General features: G+C 48.0%; 1 protein-coding gene across 1 annotated transcript in view; it reads right to left on the bottom strand.

Moving 5' to 3' along the window:
* The window catches only part of CACNG2 (calcium voltage-gated channel auxiliary subunit gamma 2), a gene marked incomplete at both ends in the record, with an annotated part of 104,548 nt that extends 80,431 nt beyond the window's left edge, over window positions 1-24,117 (bottom strand). The window contains one exon of the mRNA XM_079775555.1: window positions 23,907-24,117. Within this exon, the coding sequence (XP_079631681.1) occupies window positions 23,907-24,117 (211 nt within the window). The remainder of the gene's footprint in view (window positions 1-23,906) is intronic.
* Window positions 24,118-26,089: the final 1,972 nt, after the last annotated feature.

The raw sequence follows: 26,089 nt of genomic DNA, 5'->3' as shown, positions 1-26,089 counted from the left end.
GAACAACTCCCTTTTAGTCCCTCTCTCGCCTCATTTCCTGGCGAAGGCTTTCAGAGTCTGCAAGATCCTCCAGCATTCAAAGATTCCAAGAGTCAAGAAAAACCAGTCAAATTATTTGATCTAAAAGTGTCAGGTATCTATCGCTGTAATTCCACCAAATATCCCCTTAAGCACAGGAAGCATTGAGGTCTTGGTCTTTCCTTTCTTAAGCACTTTCTGGTCCACAGGGTTGTGTTGATGGTTTCTCTACCACAGGTACTGCCTATGCGAGCATCTTTCTCTGGGTGGGTCAGAATGGTCCACACACCACAGGGCCCATTACAAGCTGATCTCATTAATCACTGTGATCCATGTCAATAGGAAGGAATTCTCAGAAGAAGCCGAAATGCAGATTTGACCAATGTGGCCCCCGCTGAGCAGGCTCATTATAACTCCAGCATAGCTCCCGGGAGGACACGGCAGGTCATGAGAGTACTGAACACATCAACAGAAACCCCGCTTAACCCACATGGGCATAAACGAAACTGGAATTGCCAGAGAAATATGCGCTGACCCCATGGCTCTGCTCACTCCTAATAAAGTTCTGCGGATTTAATATATTTTCTTGGTAGAGTGTCACAGCGGACAGAGTTGTGAATTGCACATTCTGTTTCTGCCTTGAGAACAGTTGTATTCAGCTAAAGTAGCCAATAGAAGCTCAGCAAATTAATAAAAGCAAATTCCTTTCAAGCACAATTCTGAGTATTGTTGTGGTTTGCCCCATGATTGCACGGATTTGAACAAAGCCAGTTTGGAGGCCGCTTAAATGAACTTATTACCCAGCTTTTGTTTACAAATGTATTTTGAGGCTGCGAGTCATGGGTGGTCACGCAGTGATGCCAGTGGTGGGAAGAGGAGAGGATGGGTTGAATTTGTTGATATGCTGAAGGCCAAAGGGAGGGTGGCTGCTCACCAGGCTTACATTCCAGGTAAAACGAGGTCACATCAACTTACAGAATTGTTACCTCCCCACATGCTAATACTGGTTGGCTTGCAAAGTGCTGAAGAATGAATTAAATCCTGTCCTGGTGGAGATTTATGACCCACAATTTGGGGTAAGAAAAGGAAAGACTTACTTGTCTAATGTTATATGAGGGGAGCCCGAAAGTCAATGGAATTGAGAGGAGATGAGCATAATACAGAAACTCAATTTTTAACCCCAGTGTGGATCAAAGCAGCTGTCTTGTCCCCCTTCCCCTCTGATCTTAGAGAATCAGCCCACTTTCTCTATCACCTTCTACTACCCTCTTTTCACCCACATTCACATTTGACCCAATTCCCCCTTCTATCCAAAGACTCGACCCAATTCTCGAGCCTTCTCCCCCACAGTTCTGACCCAATTCTCTCATCATTTCCACAAAGACGTGACCCAATTTGTCTCCATCCTTCCCCATGCACATGTGATAACATTCTCCCTCCACCTCCCCACACTACAGATCCATCTAATTTCCACCTCCATGCTAGTCATTCACACCTGCCGCCTCCCCCACTCGGATGGACCAGAGCCAGAGCAAGTTACCTTCTCTTCCTGCAGCCACGACACCAGCCCCTTCTCTAAAAACACTGTAGACACGGCTTCACTTCTGCACAGCAACCTCTACTCTTCCCAGATGCCCTCGCAGGAATTTGACCTGATTCTCTCACTCCCAAACCCTACCGGGTCACCGATCTCATTGCCTCCCCTCCTCCCTTCCAAGGACACATGGGTGGTGTCATTGCTGGGATGTCCAGTCCTCTGACAGCCAGCATTCCCAGTTCAAGTTTGTGGTGTAGCTCAGAGCAGGCATTACTACAGCACCTGGCATGGCCTGTTATCAGGTTATTTTTAAATAAATCATTTTGTGGGCAGCATATCTGTCAGCATTTTGAATTTTCTTAAAAGAAAGGTGTGTGAATAGCTCTAGTGAAGTGTGGTGGACTGACAGGGGATACAGTTCTTTGTAAGAAAAGGGCAAATGCACTGGCCACTGGGCATGCCCTGGCTATGTCAGTCGGGCACCTTAAGAGGTTATAGGAGCTTGCTCCCATGGAAGACTCATTCTGGGCTGCTGCCTAATTATAAAGTAAATGTTTCATTATCATAAATGATTCCTATTTATCGCTAGGAGCCATACTTCACTCACTTATGCATTTTATAAAAATTACGAATCAGCAATCTGGTGACAAGGGCATTGCATAGTATCAATTTTGGGGACTGATTTGAGTGAGTAACCTTGGGGTTGGGGCAAATGGTTGAGGGAAGACTGGAGAGGGCTTTTGTAGCACTTCCCTAGCTTCCCTGGTGTCCATTCATCCCTATCTGACTGTCCACTGACGTCTGAAGGAGAAAGGACCCAGGGCAGTCCTCCCTTTTCTCTGAACTTGGCTCAGTTGGGGTGACACTCAGTGGGGGATCTAGGATTAGAAACAGTTGTTTTGAAAAATCCAGCATATTGTTGGGAACAGAGTTTTTCTTCTGAAACGAAGTAATGCAAGTTAAAAGGCTTTAGAAACTGTGAAGAATGTTCTGAATGTCAGTTATTATGAAGACAATGCCTGTTACCAGCATAGTCATCGCTATTTCCACCACCTCCACCTCCGTCACTGCCTCTTCCTCACCAACACCATCAACATCATCGCTGCCAGCTTCATCACAGTCACAACCACCTTCATTATCACCACCACCACCTCCTTAACCACAGCCTTCATTGTTAGCACCATCATCACCGCCACCATCATCACCGCCACCACCACCTCCTTAACCACAGCCTTCATTGTTAGCACCATCATCACCGCCACCACCACCTCCTTAACCACAGCCTTCATTGTTAACACCATCATCACCGCCACCACCACCTCCTTAACCACAGCCTTCATTGTTAGCACCATCATCACCGCCACCATCATCACCGCCACCACCACCTCCTTAACCACAGCCTTCATTGTTAGCACCATCATCACCGCTACCACCACCTCCTTAACCACAACCTTCATTGTTAACACCATCATCACCGCCACCACCACCTCCTTAACCATAACCATCATTGTTAACACCATCATCACCGCCACCACCACCTCCTTAACCACAACCTTCATTGTTAACACCATCATCATTGCCACAACAGCTGAACAACTCTGATCCTGACATTTACCTCTTCCAATCTGTTCTTGTCCTATCAACCTCTTTACTTACACTTTTATCCTTTATAAAGAATAAGAATGAAAAATAGAAAAATAATTCCCTATTTTATTATTTTATTACAAGAGCTTTTGTCTGTGTTCTTCATGAGTTAGACGTTCAAGATCTCTATTCTATAGATCTACTTATTTCTATATCATCTATCTATCATTATATGTCAGCTATATCTATATCATCTATCATTATCTGTTACATCTATCTATCTAATCATCATCATTATCATCTATCATTTTCTTTCGATTTTTGGTTGTTTCTCTGACTGCTCTTTTTCTGTTTCTTCACCCTTCGCCTTCACTTGCAGTTAGTTTAGAGCAGTGGTCGGCAAACTCATTAGTCAACAGAGCCAAATATCAACAGTACAACAATTGAAATGAGAGCCAAATTTTTTAAACTTAAACTTCTTCTAATGCCACTTCTTCAAAATAGACTCGCCCAGGCCGTGGTATTTTGTGGAAGAGCCACATACTCAAGGGGCCAAAGAGCCGCATGTGGCTCGCAAGCCGCAGTTTGCCGACCACTGGTTTAGAGCTTAGAGCCTGAAGGTAACTGGTGGCACCTTTGAACACAGAGGATGCTTCCAAATGTAGAAAGACCAGACCTTTCCTATTTGGAAACATCATGGTGAAGAGCAATTACATTATTTTATCTTTTTGTGGGGAAAAGAGTACATCTCTTTATTCAGAGTCAGAAGTTTCTACAGTGGGAGAACGGCAGTAAATCAGAACCCTCAGTCCGCACAGGGCACCTCAGCCCCATGGTGTGCACGTTGTCACCATCCGGTGAGTGGATGCTTGTTGAATTAGATCACCAGCTTTGGGGCAGGAAATGGATTAAGTCCATAGCCCTTGGGCAGCCACACTTATGCTTTTTGGGTTACATCCCTAATTTCTCCCACTGCTTCCTTTTGTCTTTTATCAAAATTTATGACTCTGACATAAAATTGACCATTAATGTTTGGACTAGGGTTTAAATCCAACTCCACCAGTGACTAACCTAAAAAATTATTTAACTTCTGTTGGTCTTAGTTCTCTCAGCTGTGCACTGGGGATCACTGCCATGTGGGAAATGCTCTGTGAATGGAATAAAATAAGGTGTCTACAGTAGCTCCCAGAGTATCCAGGCATGGTAGGTGTGGGCCCAGTACATGTATGTTTCCTGTTGCACCTCGCCTCCTCCTCTCTCTACCATGCTCCTTCCTGTACAGCCAAACGGATGCCTGGGCTGCATGCTCTGGGGATCAACTCTCGCCCTACCATCAGCTCATATCTACAATGCTAGTCACTAGGAGAATCTGATAATTGAATTAGGGAAGTGTGGCATAGGCGGACCAGGAGGCAGAATTCTCATGTGAATTTGCTGCCCCTTATTCATAGCTGGGACCCTCAGAGCCAGCCCATCTCCACGGAGGGAGATGGTTCTCACAGCTTGGTGATACTCAGAGGTAGGGTTGCAAGGCTGGGAGCCCCAAGCTGCAGGGACGGGGAGTCTTAAACCTGACTCCCACCTCTGCAGCTGTTAGCTGTGTGACTTTGGGCAAGTTATGCAATTCTCTGCTCCCCAGTTTCCTCATCTGCAACATGGGGATCCTAAAATAAATATTCTGCATATTGCTCTGAGGACGCAATACTAGTAAAAATGATTGGCACGTAGGAAGTTGTGCAAGAGATATTGCTTTTCTTCTCTTCCTTCCCTCTCTATCCTCTTTCTTTAAGCAGGTCTCCTTTTCTTTGTATTTCCTCTTCTTCCCAGGTTTTGCGATGCAGATTCTGGGAAATACTGGCTGTTCATGCTGGCTTGATGGATCTGCATTTGTTAGGAGGATGGCCACGAAAACATCCAATAAGTGATAACTGTTTGATTGTATAAATAAGAACAACGCCACGATTATTTGGGATTATTATTAAATGATGGAATCAAATGAAGCCAAAATAATAATAATTGCATTGCAAGTCAGTGGACAGCTACACCCTCTAATTTGTTGGAAAATACTACTCTCGTTTATTATTGATGCTCAATCATGCAGTTATTAAAAAGAAGACCTCCAAACTGACGATACTAATAATGGTGATAAATCTTCCCGACACGGAGGGATCTCACTTTGTTTTAATTGAAGGGAAGCTATGGAAGTGTTTTCCCTCATTTGAAAAAAAAATTCTTCCTTTTTTCTCAGGCCATCTGTCTGGCTATTAAAATCCCATCAGCTTCATTGCGAGAACGCTTACTGCCCCCATGCCTGCCATCCCAAAGGGGGCTCTTAGAGCCAACCAGTTTACGACAGCTCAGGCCTCTGAAGGGGAAGCGCCGCTCTCAGCCCTTCCTTTGGACATCCCGTCTTTCTCTCCTGGCCTCTCCGTTCACAGCTGTGATTTATTTCCAGGCTCCACATTAATGTCCAGAAATTAGTTTATATCTTGAATTCTGTGTTGATTTGTTTAACTGTTTAAGAAATAACTGTCTGTTCTCAGTGGTGCGGGCTCTAACGAGACAGCGCTGGATCTTCGGGATAAACAATACTTGGGGTGAAGGTCAACACTTCAAGTTCAATGGGTGCTTTATAGACAAGTGGGGGTGGGGCACGGTGAAGCCCATGCAACCAAGTGGTTGAGTCAGGATCAAAGCTATAGAAGGAAATTCTTGTGTGCCTCTGCTCTGACCCAATGCCTCGACTCCAACCTGCAAGACTCTGGGGCTTGTGTGTCACAGTATTCCAAGCCCTTCCTGTGTTCCCCCATACCCTTTCCCTTGTTACTGTCATGGGAGACAGTCCTTACTATTATCACAGGCCAACTTACCCCTCTCCCCCACACCCTTAGCACAGTCATTACTGAGAAATTTCATAGTGTCTTCCAAGTAGTATCTGTTCATACTAGGGGCAAATTCCTCTATGTTGGAAAGACTGTAGGGTGGAGAGAGAAAGCCCTTAACCTGTGATAGAGCAGAGGAGAGAGCGAATTCCTCTTATTCTGGTCGTCCTAGGAGGGGGCATCTGAAGACCCTGCAGGAGAACAGGGGAAATTCTCCAGCTCAAGCCAGGTTGTCAGCAAGGGAGCCATGCTCACAACTTCTCCCCCTGGGGGTCATCCACACCATTGTCTTTTCTAGACGGAAGAATGGGTCAGATTGTAACGAGCCTAGTGCTCCTGGTACCACAGCAAGACTTGGAGTCCAAGCGATTTCTGTGGATTTGGCCTCTGACCTTCTCTTTGCTTTCCATCACCTAAGAAGAAAGCTGGGCCCTGGCTGGTGAGGCTCAGTTGGTTGGAGCTTTGTCCCATGCACCAAAAGATGGTGGGTTCGATTCCCGGTCAGGGCACATGCCCAGGTTTTGGGTGTGGGAGGCAGCCAATGGATGTTTCTTTGTCACATTGATGTTTCTCTTTCTCTCCTCCTTCCTCTCTCTGAAATAAATTAAAAAAAAATAAAGAAGCTGGCAAGTAATGGGTATGGAGGGACACCAATTTCTCCACCCCTGATGGGTGGTTTATTAGTCAAAATGGTGCTTTTGCAAAGTAAATGGTGGGCCTTGTGTTGTGGTCTCAGATGAGTCTGGTTGGTATAGGGATGGACAGTTAAACAGATAGAAACTGAGTATTTTTAATGTTTGTTAAACATTTAACTAGTAGGTTAAACCAGAGATTCCTTGAATATCATTGCTTAGGATGAGGCTAAAAAGGGATCAATGTAAAGGTATGTGTTTGGTTAATAGCAATATAGGTTGTGACCAAAATAATGAAGGTGGATCCCAAATGACTGAAGGGTGGGAAATCTCGATTTAAAACAACATCAACCATCTTTTGAGCACCCACTCTGAGTGCATATCCTTTATACAGATTATTTTAACTTTTGTAACACACTGCTTCATAAGCATTATTATTCCTGTGTTCTGTGGCGGGCGGTTCAGTGGGACTAAGTACCTGCCTGAGCTAGTTGGGATTCGAACCCAGGCTGTCTAATGACCACACAGGGCTCTTTCTGCTGGATCGTGCTGCCCAGTCAACCCGAGAAGAAACTGGGGCAGGAAGTGGTTGGGTTCCAGGGAACATCTATGGTCTGGGCTGCTGTGGTGTGTGGTCCTATCGTCTAGCCTGTAATTTTAGCCCGAGTCCTGGCCACAGGCTTTGTGGCTTCATCGCTCAGTCTACATTTACTCCCCGCCCAGTGCGTCTCAGCGAGTTCTCCCTTGGCAGTGTTTTGGGGCTGGAAGGGGGTGTCCGTCCCCGCTGCACATTCTGCCGCTGCTTCTCTTTGCTCTGAGCCATTGTCCTGAGCCCTCTGGCTCCTGTGTTCCATCTGCTCCGAGGGGGGCTGGCCCTGTGCTCAGGCATCTCCCTCTTCCGCAGCCTCTGCCCATCCTTCCTCTGCTCTTGCCCCTCCCCCAGCAGCCTCTTTATGCTGAGCTTCTGCCTCCTGTCATCCTTTTCCCCAGCCCTGTCGCCTGCTTTCCATGGCTCGAAAAGCCACTGACTAAGACACGCGTTACTCCCTCTCTCACATCAGCCACCCCACCCATTCTGCCTCTGGCCACGTCCTTGTACCAGGTTCTGTGGCCGCTGAGGCCCATTGGGAAGCTGGAAAGACACGGTGTTCTGAAGCGGGAGGGGGGCCCTTTGAAACAGACCTTTCGGGCCAGCTCCTCATGTTCTCCTGTGACCTCAGTCCTGCGGGAGGGACCCCGCTATTTCTTCTCTGAGCTGCTGCATCCATGGCAAGCTTACACTCAGACCAATTTATTCCTCCCTTCCCTATCTGTCCTTTCATCTTTCCTTCCTTCTTTCATGAAAAGATTTTGCTGAGAGCCTACTATGTGCTAGACACTGCCGTAGTTACTTCATTCCAACGAATTGGCCAATCCCGTTTATTCACCAAGCACCCGTTGTGTGCCAGGCCTCGTGCCAGGCAACGGGGTACAAGGCAGATCTCACACTGCCCTGTCTCCAGGGCCTTACCTTCTGGCTGAGGAGACACAGACTTGAAAACCGAGACGTACAAGAAAGTACACAGATCTTGGCGCACATCTGCCCCAGGGCGAGGCTCTGGTTTTTACAGCCCGTGGGAAAAGGCAAGAGTGAACACATGGCTTCTGGCTTTGATCGGCCCCCATCCCTCCCTTCACTGTGTCAAAACAAACACTGTGGATGCCAAGACAATGGATACCATTTCCTGCCACAGCCACCCCAGATATGAAGCCCCATTTCCGAAGTAGATGTCCCCTCGTGGAGCAAATCCAGTGCTGTTTGAGGGCTCCCTCTCGCCAAACCATCCTGCCTCTTTATGTGACTTCATGGGACAGATAGAGAAGCACGGAGCTCACCCAGGGCATCAGCACAGCTGTAAGCTGGGAGGAAGGGGCATGAAGAGACCCAGGAGAGCAGTTGGCCCTGCGCACAGGTGGGATTTCATCCGCCCTAAGGGGGAGCTGCAGAGCGTGTGTTCCAGAGGGAAATGTTTGGTGCTCTGGGATGGTAGAGCCCCCTCAGTTTCACAAGCTGCTCCTGTGTGAGCTCCTACTGTGTGCCAGGCACCGTGCTAGGCGCTGGATTGGGACACAGGCAGTGGGTTCTAGTCCAGCACTAGTGCCAGCTGGCTCCATGGCATCCTCAAGTCCCTTCCCTCTGTGCGCACCAAGTTCTTCAGTCATAGGTGAGGGCCAGGGTAGCTGAGCTCCCTGGATATAGTAATTCCTCACTTAAAGTCATCAATAGGCTCTTGAAAACTGTGACTTTAAGTGAAACGACCTATAACGGAACCAATTTGACCATAAGCTAATTAAGAGAAACAAGAGTTACATTCCTACGGTATATTTCTGGTCACAAAAATATCACCAAATTTCAAAATAAAGAGCCAAAACATTTCTAATATTAAACTTAGAAATAAAGTAAGCCATGCATATACATTTAATAAAGATTAATAAAAACAATCCTTTCAACAATAAAGATAAATTAAAACAATAAATAAAAACAAGTAAGAGAATTATTTTCCAAACCACTTATTCCAGTTCAGGCTCATGGGTGGCGGGAGTCTCTCCCAGCAACTCAGGACACAAGGCAGCGCCCACCCTGGACAGGAGGCCCTTCCATCGCTGGGACACCCACACCCACACCCACACGCACTCAGACTGGAACCACGTAGACACACACGCCATCTTTGGAATTGGGGATAAACCAGAGTACTCAGAGAAGACCCGTGCAAACACAGGGAGAACATGCTTACTCATGGGTTTCAGTGAATTCTCCACACAGAATCAATTCTTTTTCTTATCACTGTTATAACCAAACAACTTTGAACAAAACAATGTTATTCAAGGACCTAGCTGTAAACCCCTAGTTACCTTCCCCCTTTCCTTTTCCTGTAACAGCAGAACCTCTAATTTTTCAATGGGCATGTGGCCCCCAGGGAATAAAGATTATATTTTTCAGATTTTCTTATAGCTAATATGTGGTCACATGACAAACATCTGGCCAATGAGACCAAAGCAAAAATGTGTGATATCTTTTAGAAACCCTCCTTAGGAGCCAGGTGACAGGTGCCCTTTGCCTTGATTTCTCTGTGCCATCCCCACCTTGTTGCCTGGAATGTGAAGGCAACGGCCGGAGCTCTGGCAGCCATACCGGACTGTGAGGTCGAGGGCCACACTGCAGGGATGGTGGAGCAGGGAGCTGGTAGGAGTGTGAACTGCTAGCTAGTTTGTGGAGCCTCCAGACCAGACTTGTACTTCATTTCCAGATTGGTTTATTTGCAAGAGAAGAAACTTCTTGTCTTATGTAAGCCACTTTTAATTTTCATTTTCTGTTACCTAGTTTAGTCAAATCTAATCCTTTTTGATACAAGCTCTAAATTCCCTTCCAGGTGAACCATTCTGAGGTTGTGACCTTAGGGGAGTTCTTTAAGCACTCACTTCCTGTGCTAGGCAGAATAATGCCTGTCAAAGATGTCCATATCCCTATTCCTGTAACCTGTGAGTATGTAACATTGTACAGAAGAGGGCAATTCAGGTTGCAGATGGAATTAAGGTTACTAATCAGATGGATCATTCATTGGGGCCTACTGTATCACAAGGACCCCTAAATATGGAGGAGGGAGGCAGAAGAGTCAGTGTCAGAGGGTTGCAGCATGAGAAGGACTCTGTCTGATGCTGCTGGCTTTGAAGGTGGAGGAAGGGACCACCGACCAAGGACTGTGGGCTGTTTCTAGAAGGAAAAGGCGAGGAAACAGATTCTCCCCTACAGTCCCCAGGAGGAACTCTACCAACACTGTGATTTTAGCCCAGTGAGACCATTTCAGACTTCTGACCTACAGAACTGTAAGACAATATGTTTGTGTTGTTTGAAGCCATTAAGTTTGTGGTAATTTGTTATAGCAGCAATCAGAAATGAATACACTCCCTCTGTTTCCTACTGGTAAAATGAGAATCATGGTAACACCTATGTTAGAGTACCATGTGGCTTAAGGGAGATGATATATGTGTGGTCCCTTGGACAAGGTCCAACATACAGGACAGCCCAGGGAAAATCACTCCTTCCTCTCACACCTCTAGTCACCATCTTTGGCCATAAATAACAATATTAGCTGAAACATACTGTGTGAAGTGCTCAGGCCTGAACTAATGGCTTTACCAAATTCATGCACTCTGAATTTATTCAGTTCCTGGGAGGAAGGTCATCATCCTCATCTCAGAGGCGAGGAAACTGGCCCAGAGGTAGGATTTAGGTGCACATCCGCCAGAGCCCACTGGCCATGTTCCAGCCTTGCTTCTCCAAGTGTGGCCCACAGACCTGTGGCATCAGCCTCTCCCGGGAGCGAGACACAGTCTCAGCCCCAACCTGGACCTCTGTGGCGTCAGCAGTTCAACAAGATCCCAGATGATTGGTGTTCACATTAACGCCTGAGAAGTGCTGCTCGGGACCTGTAGTGCTCTGCTCTCCTCACCTCACCCTTGTGGGGCCGCCTCAGGGGAGGCTGTCTGCTTTGCGCCTTTCTCCTCTGTTCTACTTGGAAAACTCCCATTCATTCTCCAAAACCCAATTCAGGGGGACCCCAGTCCTGACCTCCCCAAATAGAGTTGCTCTTTTGTCTGGCTCAGGCCTTCATCAGTGCCTGAGCTCACCGGCAATGGTCTCAGTCCATGCCTGTCTCTTCTAGGCCTTGATCAAACTTCAGAGCAGAGCATGCCTTCTGTCATCCAACCAACGTTTACTAAGCATCTACCATGTGCCAGGTGCTGGTCTCATCCTGGGGCTATGGCAGTAAATAGGACAGACAGGGACCCTGGTCTCTGAGCTCACATTCTGGTTGGGAGAGAAATAATACACACTGTAGACAAACACATTCAGAAAGCATGAAGTAGGATGAAGAAAATAAACTAGGCAAGAGGAACTGGGAAGAGGGTGAGTGATGTCAGCGGGAGGATCAGGGCAGCCCCACCCCCCACTTCAGAGCTGACTTCTTTCTGTGCCCCATGGATTCGCATAGAACCTGACATATCAAACATTCAAAAATCTCCAGGTTGGATCAGATCCAACCTTTCTTCCCGATAAAACTGCATGTTTTTGTAAGTTCACATCCTTTCTGAGCAACTGCTGGGTAACTGTTTCCCTACCAAGAAAGCTTCTGAAACTTCCTTCTTCTCTATGAAGTCTTTGAGGTAAAAATTCAAAGTAGAAAATGCCCCATTTTCCAGCAAAACCCCACCCCTCTCTTCAGCCAACACGGGCAACGTGGACTGTCTCCCCGGCGCCTGTCATTTAGTTATTGAATACAACACATCACGTGGTCTGCATGACAGGGTGCACTTCCCAAACGGAGGTCAAGGTCAGAAAATGTCAGCCTCTGAGAGAGAAGCGGTGAGGGTGGCAGCAAATGGGTGAGAGGCTCTCTCTTTAAAAGCAACAACTTATCCTGGAGATGCTCAGTAGAGGGAGTGGATGCGGCCAGCCTTCCACCCCAATATAACCTGCAAGCACTGCTGGGGGACTCGGGATATTTGCGCACTTATTTAGAGATGCACGAATTTATTCACGCTTAGCTGCTACACCCTGCCTGGGCTGGCATTGTTCTGCTAACGTTTTCAGTCCACGGAAGACAAAGCTCCGCCTGTAGTTTGCCATTGGCAGAGAGGAGCTTTTGCAAACTCAGAGCTTGCAGAGGCCAGAGGAAGGCCAAGGGAGAAAAGCAGCCACACAGACACTTGGGGAGTGCAGAGCACCTGCCACACCTGAAGGGACATCTGCTGCCTGGCTCCTGCTGATGCTGCCAAGCGGGCAAGGGGCCCAGGGTGACAAAAATACGATTATTTTTTTTCAAGGAAAGCCCCAACTATGAACTTAAAAAAAAAAAGATAGGAAAGTTCTCAATGAGTAGAACATTTGAAGGCCAAGCACAGATCACTTGCAGGTCACCAGTTGCAGCTGGGAGTATAATCAATAATAAACACACCGCTGCTACTCACAGCACCTGGCATTTCTCGAGTGCTCACTCTGTACCGACACCTTGCTAAGCACTTTGCATGGAGCATCCTACTGAAACTTCACAGCCAACTCATGAGTGAGATCTAATTTTCCCCACTTACACACGAGACAATCAACTTAGAGCGGTGAAATCCCCGTTCAAGGTCACGTAGCTGGGTAAGTGATAAGCTGACACGGACTCCAGGCCTGGCTAGAACGCAATGCCTGCTTTCATCATGACGGTGCTGAGGAAAACTTGAGATTAAATACGCATCCTAGTCTTAGATGCAAAGCTTTTTTTATATTCATTCATTCACTCGTTCATTCATTCATTCATCAAACACTGGCTGAGCACTGGGCCTGGGAATTCAGGCATGGAATGACTCTATTCTAGATGAAAGGCCCCATCTTCTCCTTGTACGTTTCTCTTCTTTGCCCTGTCTCAGTGAAGGTCACTTGCTGTCACACCTTACCCAACACAAGCGACAGCTCCCAGGACCTGCGGGTCCTCTGGTGTCAGTGCCCTGCCTGGGTCAGCTGCCTCCTCACTGGCCGGGCTGTGCGGTCATCTCCTTCCTGGACTCCCTGCTCTGTGCTCCTCTTCCTCCAATCTCCACGTCACGCGGCTTCCTGAGCCCTCTTTCTAAAGTGCAGATCTGATCTTATCATTTCCTCTCCACAGTCTCCTCTCTGGCCTCTTTACAGAGCATAACCGGCTCTTCATGGTATGGTCTTCAAGGCTGTCTAATCTTTCTTGTCTGTCTAAACTCATCCTTCCTCTACCTTCCCTCCCACACCAGGTCCTCCAGCAATACTGGAAACCTGTGTGGTTTCCCAAACACCCCGCTCTCTCACACCTCTTCTTGGAACAACCTCACCTCTCCACCCTGTGTGTGCTCGCTGTGTCCCTGTATCTCTCCCCCCACTTCCCCCCGCCCTGACGAATGGTAACTGACACATAGCAGTAACTGAGTACATCTTGTTGAAGAAATAGATGAGAACTCATGATCTAGAGCAAGCATGTCAAACTCAAAGGCTAACATGGGCCAAATAAACGAGGCATGTGGCCTGTGGGCCATGAGTTTGACATGCTTGGTCTAGAGGCAGAGCAAAGATGGAAACAAGCAACAGAGAAGATGGAAGGTACTATTGGAGGCCTGTGTGGATGCTGTGGAAGGAAAGAGGGAGGGAACGCAATCCAGGTGGGTGCAGGGTGGGAGGCAGCAGAGAAGCAGGGTGGGAGGCAGCAGGGGATCAGGGAGAAGCGACAACTTAGCTGAGTCCTGAAGACAAGTACACTGTGGTTGTAACGAGCCCTCCAGGCATAGGGCAGGGAAGAGGGAATAGATGTTCCTTCCCTCTCTGCCAGCTTCAAGGAGAGGGATGTCCATGCATTTGAGGCACCTTAGTTTTCACAGCAGTGAGAAAGCAGGGCCGCCCCTCCTCTTCCCCTCTCTGAGAGGGGTAAGGAACATATCCTATTCAAGCTGCAAACTTTTGAAGATGTCATCATGCACCGAGTACAATTTGTGCTTAGCTTTCAACTTCTCCAAGAATTTTATTTATATATTTTGGGGGTAGGGGAAAATTGTAAATGTAATTAGTGTCATAGAAGACTGTGCATAGGTTTTTGGGTTGGAATCTCAGCTCTGCCACTTGCTGTGTGACCTTGGGCAAGTGAGTTAACTTCTCTGAGCCTCTTAAGATGGAGAGAATGGACATCATGGCACACACCTCCAGCATTTTGAAGACTGAATAAGAGCTAACTTCTGGAAAGCATCTAAGAGCGCTTAGTACAAAGAAAGTACTAAACAAATGATTAGCTATTATTATTACACTAGTTATTATTAGTACTGAAGTTTTTCAGAGTTTCCTTCTTTATAAAATATGTTGGAGAAAAATTGGGGAGGAGAGTTCCCAACCTTAGGGCGAATTCAAGAAGGATACGTGCAGACAGAGATCCCGGTGGGGGGTGGGAAATGTGACAGAAAAGAATGAATGACCCTTTATGCAGAGAAAGTGAGAAAGGCGCGCAAAGGGGCAACATGGGGTAAAGAAGGGTCTCAGGGTCAGCCACAGTCAGTCACCAATAAGTTTTGCCCAATGGCAAGGCCAGAGCGAGGTTGGCACTGGGATGTTTCAATTGCAGATTGCCGATTCCCCGTGCAATGAGGCCACAGCAACTGTGCACCTGGGATCTTGTACCTAATCCTTGGCACTCTCGTTAGCAGCTGGAAGACTACCCAAGGCCCGGGAAGTTCAGGGAAGAGTGGATAAATATAGCGTCCAAGAAGGCGTGGCGGCTCCTCGGAGGCAGACCCAAGGCTGCTGTGGGCCAGGCGATAACTAACAGGGGTTTGGATTGAGAGGAAAGGCGAGTGCTGCCCAGAAGGAGCACAGCGGCTGATCAGCTTTCTGAAGCTTGATTGCAAAGCTGTGGCCCGGGTTGGGGGTGCAAGGGAAACCCCTGCCTGTTCTCAAGAACGTGGCCCCAGCCAGGCCGAGCAGAAAAGACTGGTCAACAGGGTGCTTGAGTTTCTGTTTCTAAGCCCATCTCCCTCCTTAGATGGGAGCTCCTTGCGGCAGGCGCCACTTTTTTTTTTTTTTTAAAGTCATTCATTCAACATGTACCTCCTAGGTGCTCTCTGTGCTGAGGCGGACATGGCCCTTGCCCTCATGGAGCTTGCTGTCTTAGAGGGGACACAGATCATAAACAAGTAAATGCTAAAAAGAAAAAAAGTCAGTGTTAAAATGGTAAAGAAGGTAGTGGGACTGGGGGTGACTTTAGATTCGGGTGGTCAGGAAGGCGCCGGGAGAAGGGACATGTGAGCGAGACTTTCTGGATCTTTGAACCCCAGGGCCTCATATGCATTCACTGGAGGCTTGTCATACTAGGAAGTGGGAAATGAATAGAGGATTGTGATGCACCTCTATTGTACATCGCCTGTAAGCTTCTCCCTTCTTCCTTTACTCTCCATTTACTACAACTGACAGTGTACATCACCTGGGCACCACAACACCCTCCTCATTGTGCCTCGCCCCGTCCCTGTGAGTCTCACCAGCTCCCACCCCGATGCCCTCCATAAGGGCCTCAGCATCCTGTGATTGTGCTGATGGGCAAAGCTAGTTGGGACCTCCCCTTGCCCGCCAGCTTTCTGGGTCTCCCTTTTCTTCCACGCTGAAGCACATACTGCTCTGTGAGCCATTTATGTTCCTTTGGGATCCCGTCTCTGCCACCTCCCAGCCTCACTGCTCCCCGCTTCTGTCTTCCAGCCATGCCGGACTGCTTGGGCATCTGTGTTTCTGCACATGCCACTCCTTCTGTCTGAAATGCCCTCCTCTCCTTGGCTTGCTCACCCCTATGATGTAGCCTTCAGAACTCCATCTTCCCTGACATACCCCCCTGCCCTGTCTCTGTGCTTCCAGAATCCTGTGCTTATATTTCACGCTGTGCCGTTGTTATCGTCTGTTAGCTGGTATGTCTTCTTTACTAGACTAAGAGTTCTGTGAGGGCAGAGGTTGAGCCTTTGACTCTGTCCTAGACTCACACAGTACCTGGCACGTGCTCAGGGAACAGCTGTTGAAGAAAAAAATTAACTATTGCCCTTTTGCTTGTCAAGAAAGGCGCTGGTAAGACCACATTCTTCTCTCCTCTGCTGCTTCCTGAGTCATGGGATAGATACCAGCTGCACGCTAAAGAAATCCCTTGGGCCCTCTCAGCACCCTGCCTGCATTTCTCTCTGCCAGCAAGAGAGCTTACCATCTTTCTTTGATTCTAAGGCACATATTTTCAGTTTCCACGTTTCTGAAATTAGAGTGTGTTTTACAATTGATGCATACATTCAATTCCTTTTCCCTTCCCCTGAATGCTGTTTAAGTAAATAGTTCATTTTGTAATTGATAGTGTCTTAGAATTGAGGAAAGGTGGAGCTGGATGAATAAAGTCCTTTATATGCCCAGGAGAAAGGACCAGGATGCTAGGCCACAGTAGCTTATCGATAATCCTACAAAAGTTGACATGCAATTTTTGGCATTGGGAAACACAGTTAACATCCCTTTACTCTCATTCTTATTTTCAAAAAGTCTGGTGATATAACTGAGCTCATTCAAATTCCAGCTCGAATCTTCAATGATCCTAACATTGTAAAAGATGCCAGGAATCCCTCTGAATTTTAGGATGGCGAGGAGGAGGGGTGGCGACAGGCTATGTCAGATGTCTAGTGTGAAAAAAGGAGCTGTTATGTGAGATGCCTGCTCTTTAGGATCCCAGAACTGGGATTCGCCTGGAGGGTCCCTGAGGCAGGGCGGGGCTTGTTCACCACTGCCTCCCTATTTTAAGCACAGGGTTGGCTAACCACCTCCACTGAGTATATTTTGAATTTGGTTGACTGGTGTTAAATCAACCTATTTCCTCCCTTCCCTGGGTTGTCATGGGAAGTTTTGAGGCCAAAGAGACCGCCATAATCAGGCTAGGGTGGACGTGGGACGAGCATGACAAGGAAGAGAAGGGAACAGTGTTCTAAGCCTCATGACAACATTAGGCACAGGCATTCTCATCTCCATTAAGTAGATGTTGCAAATGAGGTGCAGAGGCAAAATTAACCAGCTCAAGGTCACACAGCTTAGAAGCCAGAAGTCAAAGAGCAAAACTCTTTAACAAGACCAGCAAGTCCCTATCTTTGAGTCCTAACTCTGTATTCCCTTCCCACACCATCCAACACCCCTTCCCCACCACTTCCCCTCCCCATCTCCGTCTCCAGCCACCTGACCTTCTCCAGTACTCATCTCATTCTCTTCCTCATTGATCTGTGCATCTGCTGCCCTCCTACCTGGGCTGCTCTTTCTTGCTCTCTTCACCCAGTTAACTCCTACTCATCCTTCAGGTATCTATTCACATTCAGATATCCAGGGATGCCTTCTCTGCCTAGATACGATGGTAATATTATAAACGCACAGTCCCATGTGACTCTCCTTGGGAGCACTTATAGTTGGAATTTGTATATACATTGGGATTTACTGGAAGCGGGGTCTGTCTCTCTCAGTTGGCTCTCAGGACTCTGAGGACAGTGATCCCCCAAGGGGGCTACTTCCCATTATGACCCAAGCTCTGGCCCAGCACCTGGCACTTGGCAGGGATGTATCAAAGATTTAATAAGTAAAATAAATGAGTGAAGAAATGGACTGGTCTGTGGCTATAAATTAACCTAGAAACTCAAAGTACCTGTTTCATTTGAGTATGCGTATTTGGTTCAAATATATCTAGTTAAGGCTAAGAAGAGCGATTGAATTTGGAAATTTAAAAAAATCTCTTGCATTATCAGTCTGGATGTGTGTCTTCTCCCCCACTGACCTGGGAGCGAACACTCGTGGGGAGATGTTCCCGGGAATCTGTGACAGACGCCCTGGATGATGTGGAGGCAGAAAAACATGGCCAGTGTCTATCTAGAGGCTGTTCAACCCCTAGTACTTCCTTCCCAGGCATTTCTTACCTCTCCACTTCCTTTTCTTTATTATTTTTCTTTATTATTACCCCTTGTGTGTTGAGTCTCCCCTTCTCTCCTCTTCCTCCTTTTCCCTCTTCCCCTCCTTTCTCTGTGTTTGGGTCCATTATTTTTTAGAATTTTTTTTAAAAAAAGATGCCTTTGCCACCACTGCTGGCTGGATGTAATTTAGAGAGCAGTCCTTGGACGATGTGAAGGGACCACCATTCCGGAAGGTGTGCCCTGCAGCGGGCAGTGGTCATTTGTTCCTTCACCAACAAAGGCGGGGTGACGTCTTGCACTGTCACAGGTGCTGTGCCTACAGCAATGAGCAGAGCAGACAGAATCCCTGCCCTTGTGGAGCTGATAGTCCAGGTGGAGGTGGACAACAAACATCCTGAGTTAAGTGCGCTGTGTGCCAGAAGGTGGTACCCTGTACAAAAATAAAACAGGAAGGAGGGTGGATGCGGGGAGGGGCTGGGGGGTGTTGATTGCAATTTCCAACAAGGTGGTCATCGGAAGTAGATGACAGACACCCATTCGTTTAGTTGCTAAACTATCAACGGCCCTGGGAGAAGGCTGTTATCCTTCATTTTTACAGAAGGGGAAACTGAGGCTGGTGGAGGTGAAGTGACTTGCCCTAAATCACATGGCTCATGAGGCTGCAGGGCTTGACATGAACCCGGGTCTGTGTGGCCGCAGGATTCTTTCAGCTGCAACATACCCCACAAAGCTTCATCTGAAAACTCCCATGAGTGACAGGGGACATACATTTGCCACTTTTTGAAAAATGCTTGCAAACATAAAACCAATGGACAGTTTACATTGAGGGCACTTCCGAAATGCAAGGGCGAAACCAGAGAGGCACATGGTGGGTCTGCCCTGGAGTTCATTGTTGCATTCCCTCAGCCTCATGGGAGTGAGCAGACTGGGGACCGAACTGTCACCCTGCATGGTGCATGGTGCAGGGTGTTGGGTGGGTCAGAACTCAGGTTTCCTGCCATGCTCAGGTGGCACTCGACGGGGTGCAGACACAGTCTGATGCCAGTCAGGAGGATAAGTAAAGTCGGCCAGGGGCTGTGCACAGAGCCCGCTGGAGGTTTGCAGGGTGGACCTGAAAGGCCTGGATTCAAGTTCTGGCTCTGGCACTTTCTGCCCACATGTCCTGGTGTGTGTATCACACGGTGTGGGTCATTCTGATCACAGGGAGGCAGGGGCAGGAGGGCAGTGTGAATGCCTGGGACTGGCAGAGCTTGGTCTCATTCCAAGGTGAATGGCTGGGCTGCTGGGCCTGGGTCTAGGGAAAACTGCAGAGCAGAGCCCAAGACCTTGGGGAGTGTTCTCAGGGTCCTGGGGGTTGGTGGGGAAGTTTGGTAACAAATAGAAGCTTCTGGGGAAGCTAAATAGGGACGGTCCAGAATGCCTGCTCTCTGCCCAGTGTCTATTCTGGTGAGTATTAAGATCAAACTGGCCTTTGATATACTTGAAAAGCAGGAAAGGGAAGAAAATCAATGGGTTATTCTTTCCTTCCCTGTAGAGGCCGAATGTACTGATGATTTTTCGTTAGCCAGTTAGGAGCTAATGCACCCGCAATGACTGACTCCTTTGGAATTCTCTTATTTTATAATAATGAATTCATGACTCATTATTATTCTTAAAAAAAAAAAAAGTTCCAGGAAGAACAAACAAACCAGCCTGATCTCCTCACTGCCCCCCTCACTTGCTTGTCACAGTCACATGTCCGTATGATGTTTGGATTAATTTCAGTAATTTTAAGAACTTCTGAGTCAATCCATTGATAAATATTTTTTAGGCACCTACTGTGTGCAAAGTGTAAAAGGTAGTCAAATTATCTTGGGAATTCTGGAGCCGTGCGTACACAGTATGAAGGCCCATGAGCGACTTCCATACCCAGCTCGTCCATACTGAAAGGCAAGAGTGTCTGGGAAAGGTGATGGACTTTCCTAACATACAAGACACATCCTTTCCTTCTTCAGAACAAGAGAGCCGTGGCTGAGCCCAGCGCAGAGCACTCGCCACCTCGCAGCCTAGCAAAGGCTGTGCAACCACGGACTTGGAAAATCGAGACACGACTTGCTCAGTGAGAGCAGAGCTGGAGAAGGACGGCAGACCCTCCGCGAGAAGCAGCATGTGGAGGGGGAGACAGGAGAAGCCGTGGAAGGAAGAGGAGCTTGGGAATTCGGCAGAGGGAATTAACAGTCTGAACACACAGATTTCGGCTGTGCCTCACAGAAAGGAAAGGGGCGGGAGAGGGAGCGAGAAAGCAGGGTGCGTTTCTGCTGCAGACCACACCGGACCCCGGCCTTCTCCTCTGTGGGCCTGGAGATCCTCTGGGGGAGACAGACGTGCAGCTGGGACAGGGGGAGGGACAGGGGAGAATACACACAAGGAGTGAATTTCTTGCTGCCCCTGGAGACAATGATTCCTTTTGGTGACAACAGAGGTTAATGTCGTAGGCAGCCAGCCACTGCACAGCCCACAGATACTCGCTTGGAACAAGCTGTTTTAGTGTCCTGTTGCAGATTTTATAGAAATGGCCAATTCATCTCTCCATTTCAAGGCTCTTCACTCAGATTTTGTGAAAAGTTCAAGAACTTCCGTCACTCTCTACCTACCTGCATCCACGTGCAGACCGTCCCCTAACCTCCCAACCCCACTAACAACCAGCCTGTTAGGGGATCAAGTTCATACACGAAGACACTGCTGTTATCGACTCTGCAGAGGGAACACATAAAGGTGGTTTCCTCTGGATCCCTGTCCCCTCCTGCTGTGTCTACCCCTAACAGGTGGTCATGTCCCTTCTCATTCTTCAACAGACTGATTCACTTCCAAAGCAGCAAGAGAGGCAAGGAAATATTTTCTCATTCTTATTTTCATCAAGAAGTGAAAGAAAAAAAAATCATCTCAAGAGCAAACGCCCCAGTGAAAGCCAGAGAGCAGGAGAGAGCAGAAGCAGACAGGGTTGTGTTCTGTCTGGAGTCGTTAGCAGCCGCTGGGGGAGAAGATTTGAAATCTGTTCACAACTTCTTGGGTACGGGCAGGAGGCACAATAAAGAGGTGATGGGGGACCTTATCTGAAAGTCCAGTTTCTCACAAAAACCGTAGGTAGGAGGAGACGGAAGCACTGAGAATCTGATTTCCGTACAGCACGACCCTATTGTGAATGCTCAGAAAAGCAAGCCCGTGAGAGCCCCACACAGCCGTCTGTGCCAGCCTTCGGAAATAAGTATGCTGACGATCTTTGGAAACCAGCGCAGCCTTTGAAAATAAGTGGCTTAACGTCTTCAAACTACTTCCTAAGCGGCCAAGGCCCAACCTCCTAGGGGGTCCGGGGCCTGCAAAGCCCGTGTGGACAGAGGCTTGGGGAATTAAAGGCCAGGTTGAGCGGGGGCCCTGAACACTCACCCTTCCTGCCCGGGCCTTGGCTACAAGTGAAAATGGAACTAAGGTCCCAAAGGGAGCCTGGCTCAGCCATCCCCTCGCTGCCTGGAGGCCCCAGCCCGGGGAGAGGGGCCAAAGCCACAGCTCCTGTGTGCAGCGCACAGCCCTTGGGAAGGGTTGCAGGCCTAAGCTTTTTAGGGATGAATCAGGAAGAGAGACGGTGTGTGGCTTGGAGAGAAAGTTAAAGGGGCTGGTTGGGCAGCACGTTTGGGGATGTAGACACCAAACAGATGGACTTTTAATGAAAATATTTAAGCCTTTTAATGCACAACTGATCCAAAGTTCTCCCTAGTCCTCTCGCCTTCTGGGAATTATTGTTTAAAAGATCACAGGAATGAGAAAAGGCAAATAGAACCCTCATAAGGAAAGCATATGTATACCAAGTCACCAGGTGCTGTGGGTTGTTCTCCTAAAAGAATGTCCTGCCTTTCCGCTAACCCTTGGCCGCATATCTCCATCCATCTAACTTAAATCCAAGGGAAGCAAATTGCCACTGTGATCACTTCCCTACAGCAGCCCTCATTCACTTTGCTTTTCTTCTCTTTCGGAATAAAAGTCTGCCATAAATGTTTAATTAAATGGAAGTCTTTTCGCGGTTAATGGCTAGCTGCATGAAAGGCTCTTCATTTTTTAAAAAGGAGGGGTGTGTTTAAAACAGTCTCTATTAATTTCCCGATATTGATTCTCTGGCTGGGGAAGAGCATATAGTATTCAGCAGAGAGCTGCTATGCAGACGATGTTCAAAGCAGCAGTTTGGATTGAGAAAGGGCACCAAATGCAGTATGCGTCAAATAGACCATCGCTCATTGAAGTCACTTAGCTATTCAAAACATGTCCAGCCATCACTCAACCGCTTGCACCAAGAATGTTGGGAGGGGGGGCACAGAGGCTGATGCTCTTTCCCAGACACGACCATTTCCCAAAGAGCGGCTTTTGCTCAGTTTGGGTTAGACCCTGGGGTCACATCAGTTTCTCCCACTCCTGTCCATTTCGCTCTTTTCTCCCCCATCTCCTGGCTTCTACTCCCTGCATCACCATCCCATGTTGAGCTTAACAAACAATCCTGCAGTCTCTGCTTCCCGACGCTGCCTCCAACAGCCTCCGGTATTGGTTCAAATCAGAAGCAAAGCACATAAGCCTTCTCTCCACACAGAAACATGTATCTCACTGTGCACGTCTCTCTATGGGTGGCTGTAACCATTCAAATGCAGTCCCTTCCATTAAAGACTGTTGCTAAATGCAGGTTGTATGACCTGCAGGAGTTTTTTTCAGTGCTTATTAGTGTGTCTCAGAAGCACATGCCTTCATCCGCACCCTGATCACCCAGGCTTTACACTGTAGGGACCCCTCCCCCCACAGCACATGCACCGGCACACATGTCCCAATGACCCTGCAAGATCAAGGCAAACAGCTGACACCCTGTCCCACTGCTCTCCTGTCCCCGCCCCCCACCCCAACCTGCCTATGCCCTCGCCTCCCTCCCTGGCCTCCCTGCACAATGTCTGATTCTCCAACTGGCTGCAATGCTGACTCTACGCGCTTCTGGATAACAGACATGTCACTCTGCGTGGAAGTGAATTGGTTCTCAGCTTAACCTGCAAGTGAATCGCTGTTTATTAGAACTTGTGCTTGTTTCCTGTGAGAGACGTATGCATTTTTAGACTTTGTAAACGTTAAAACACACATACACACACAGCCAGTTGCCTCCAACAATATGTGTGGCTCATAGACATTACGAAATGCTCTTGAACTCAGCTTGAGATTCTGGAATAATTAGGATTTACCAAGTAAGGATTCTTAGAAACAAATTTTTTAAAAAGGAGATTTTCAGATGATGATGTGTCTGGGACTTTTGGGGAGTAAGGGGAGGAGGAGAGGGAAAGGAAGAACATTTTTGAATTCCTCTTATGAAAAGAGGAATAGTGTGAGAGAAACAATTATCCCCCCCCCCCCAATAGATGGCAAGACTACATCAAATGGCAAATCCTAATGATTCCAAAGTAGGCAGAACACATGTGACTTTTAAAGACAATCTCTTGTTGTTTTCATCACATCATAGATTATTCCAATGAAGAGGTCTGGGGAAAGGGAGGTGGTGGAGGCTTGAGAGTTGAGAATGGTTTTTGCTTATTGATTTCCTTTCCTCTGAAACTAACCCAAGCAACCTTGATCCGTGGTGGAAGGAGTGAAGTAAGAAAATGGTGGAATGTGAAGGGGACTTATCCGGAGGAGGGTGGGGAGGGGGAGCGGGGAGGGGAGGGGAGGGGTGGGGTGGAGAGGGGGAGGAGATGGGAAATCAAATACCTTCTAGGCAGCAGGTTCTCCATAATCCAGAATGGGTCATAACTTCCTCGTTCTTTTTGCTGGTTTCATTCTCACTGACACTTTTGCTCTTGCAAACCCCTCTGGAGTAGAGCCAATAGTCGGTTCCCACAGCTATGGTCATCAGACTGAAGGCAGCGAAAGCACCAACGGTGGTTAAAAGCATTTGAACACCTCGATCAAACAGCCCCATAATTCTTCATTATATAAACACCCAACCGACTTCTGGTTCTCGGGAGAGTGTGTGTGAGGGTGCAAGTACTAAAGCAAAAAATAAAATAAAAATAATTCCACTACTAATATAATGGATATATGTGTGAATAGAGATTATGGAGAGATATAAAAAAGGGGAGGTAAGAAAGCTCACGGAAAAGAGTATAAATTATAAAGATCACACGGGAAGAGAGGCTTGCCTTTTGAGATCAGAAACTGTTCCAGTTGCAGTGATTTTTTTTTAAAAAAAGGAAAAAATAAAAAGACACCCCCCACCCCCCCAAGTGAAATGCCTTAAGCTCTTTTCCTAAAATTCTGGTCTCCAGTTTCCATATGTGATAGCTAATTTGGAGATGGCTTCCACAGTGAACCAGGGAACAGTCGCATTCTCAACACAATCTCTCATGGTCGGGACCTAGACAGTTAGAGATTGTAAAAGCCGAGATGCAACCTTCCGTCTCTGCGGCCTGCGCCATGAAAATCCTTTGCTTCGCCAGTTCTCTTCCTTGGGGGGTCTCGGCGCTTTCGTTTCAGACCAGACTTCCCAGTATTCTGTAAGCCCTTGATCTCAGCTGAACAGGTGCGGGGGTCTCGCCTTCCATGGTTTTGCCCCGGCAGTGGCAGCGGCAGCGGCGGCAGCAGCAGGGCGGGCAGGCGCAGCGGCGGCAGGACGAGCAGCGGCGGTTATTGTTGTTGGTGGCGGGGTAGTGTTGGCGAAGTGGGGGAGGGAAGGGGTTTCTCCCGGAGAATCGAGGCGGGTTTCCCTCCCCCTATCTGCAAAGCTCCTGGAAACAAGGGAGCCGGCGTCTTGCTGCAGGATGGGCCGCCCGCCTGCCGGCCCCCCCCCCAACTCCCTGCCCGCCGGCCCGGCGGAGGCGCTCCCACCTACTGCATTACCGGGTGGTGCTGAACTGGACAGCTCCCTGCGCCTCCCGCTCCGCGCGCGCCCGGGCAGGCAGGGCAGCCGGCCAGGAGCGGGGCGCGGGCCAGAGTCCTCCCTCCCCTCCCGGCAGCGGGCATCGAGGCCAGGGCAGAGCTGGGGGGAGCGCCTTTCCTCTTTTTACTCCTCTCCCAAACCCTAAAATGAGCGCTCTCCTGGGCTCCCAGAGCTTAGAGGAAGGCGTAGCTAGAGAGAGCTCGCTCCCTTTCCCTCTGCCCCCCCCTACACTCCCTTTCCCCCTCCCTCCCTCCCTCCCCCTTGGTGTTTCTTCCAGCTCAGCCTCTTTCTCATTCCATCTCTACGTGCCCAGAGCTTCAAATACAACCCTCCCATCACAATCAGATGGGCACAAAACTTCAACCAGCCGTTTCTCTGCCTGGAAGCGGTGAAAATATAACCTGGATGGGTAATTACAAACAAGGTCTTTCTGTGTTTTTTAAATAATCAGTTTCACTTTGCTGCTTGGGAGTTTATTTTATTTTATTGTCACATTAGCTGCGTCTCCTTTTGGTTGTTCCTCTCCTGTCTCTTTGTCTCTTATTGGCGAAGTGGGGGTGTGCAGTGCAATGTGTGTGTCTCTCTGTAGTTTTCCGTGAAATTCGAAATCTTGCTCCTACAAGCAGACATTTTGGAAAGATTATTCATGGAAAAGGGTACGGAAGGGTGACTGGTGGTTGGGGCTTGGGCAATAATTTTCATCTTAAGGATAAACATGTTTGTAGGGGAAGTGGGTGAAATGTGAATCCTTCTTAAGTTTCCCATGCCATTCATAAACTGGATTGGAAGAGATAAAAATCTCCCTGCTGGGAACACTGAAACACATCCTAACACATCCCCTCCTCTGCAGAATCCTTATCCTGGGTTAATCACAGCGTCACTTCTTGTTTCTATATGTGCAACTTTTCCTTAATGTAAACCCTGGAAAACGCAGCACATCAAATTCCTGCTGCTACTGATTCCTTTCTTTCTCTGATCAGCTTCATAGTTAAGTGAGTGAGAACACATGAGGCAT

This window comes from Cnephaeus nilssonii (assembly GCF_951640355.1).
Source record: "Cnephaeus nilssonii genome assembly, chromosome: 6".
Taxonomy (NCBI): Eukaryota; Metazoa; Chordata; class Mammalia; order Chiroptera; family Vespertilionidae; genus Cnephaeus; species Cnephaeus nilssonii.
Note: the sequence above shows the minus strand (reverse complement) of the source record. Positions and strands in the feature narration are given on the sequence as shown.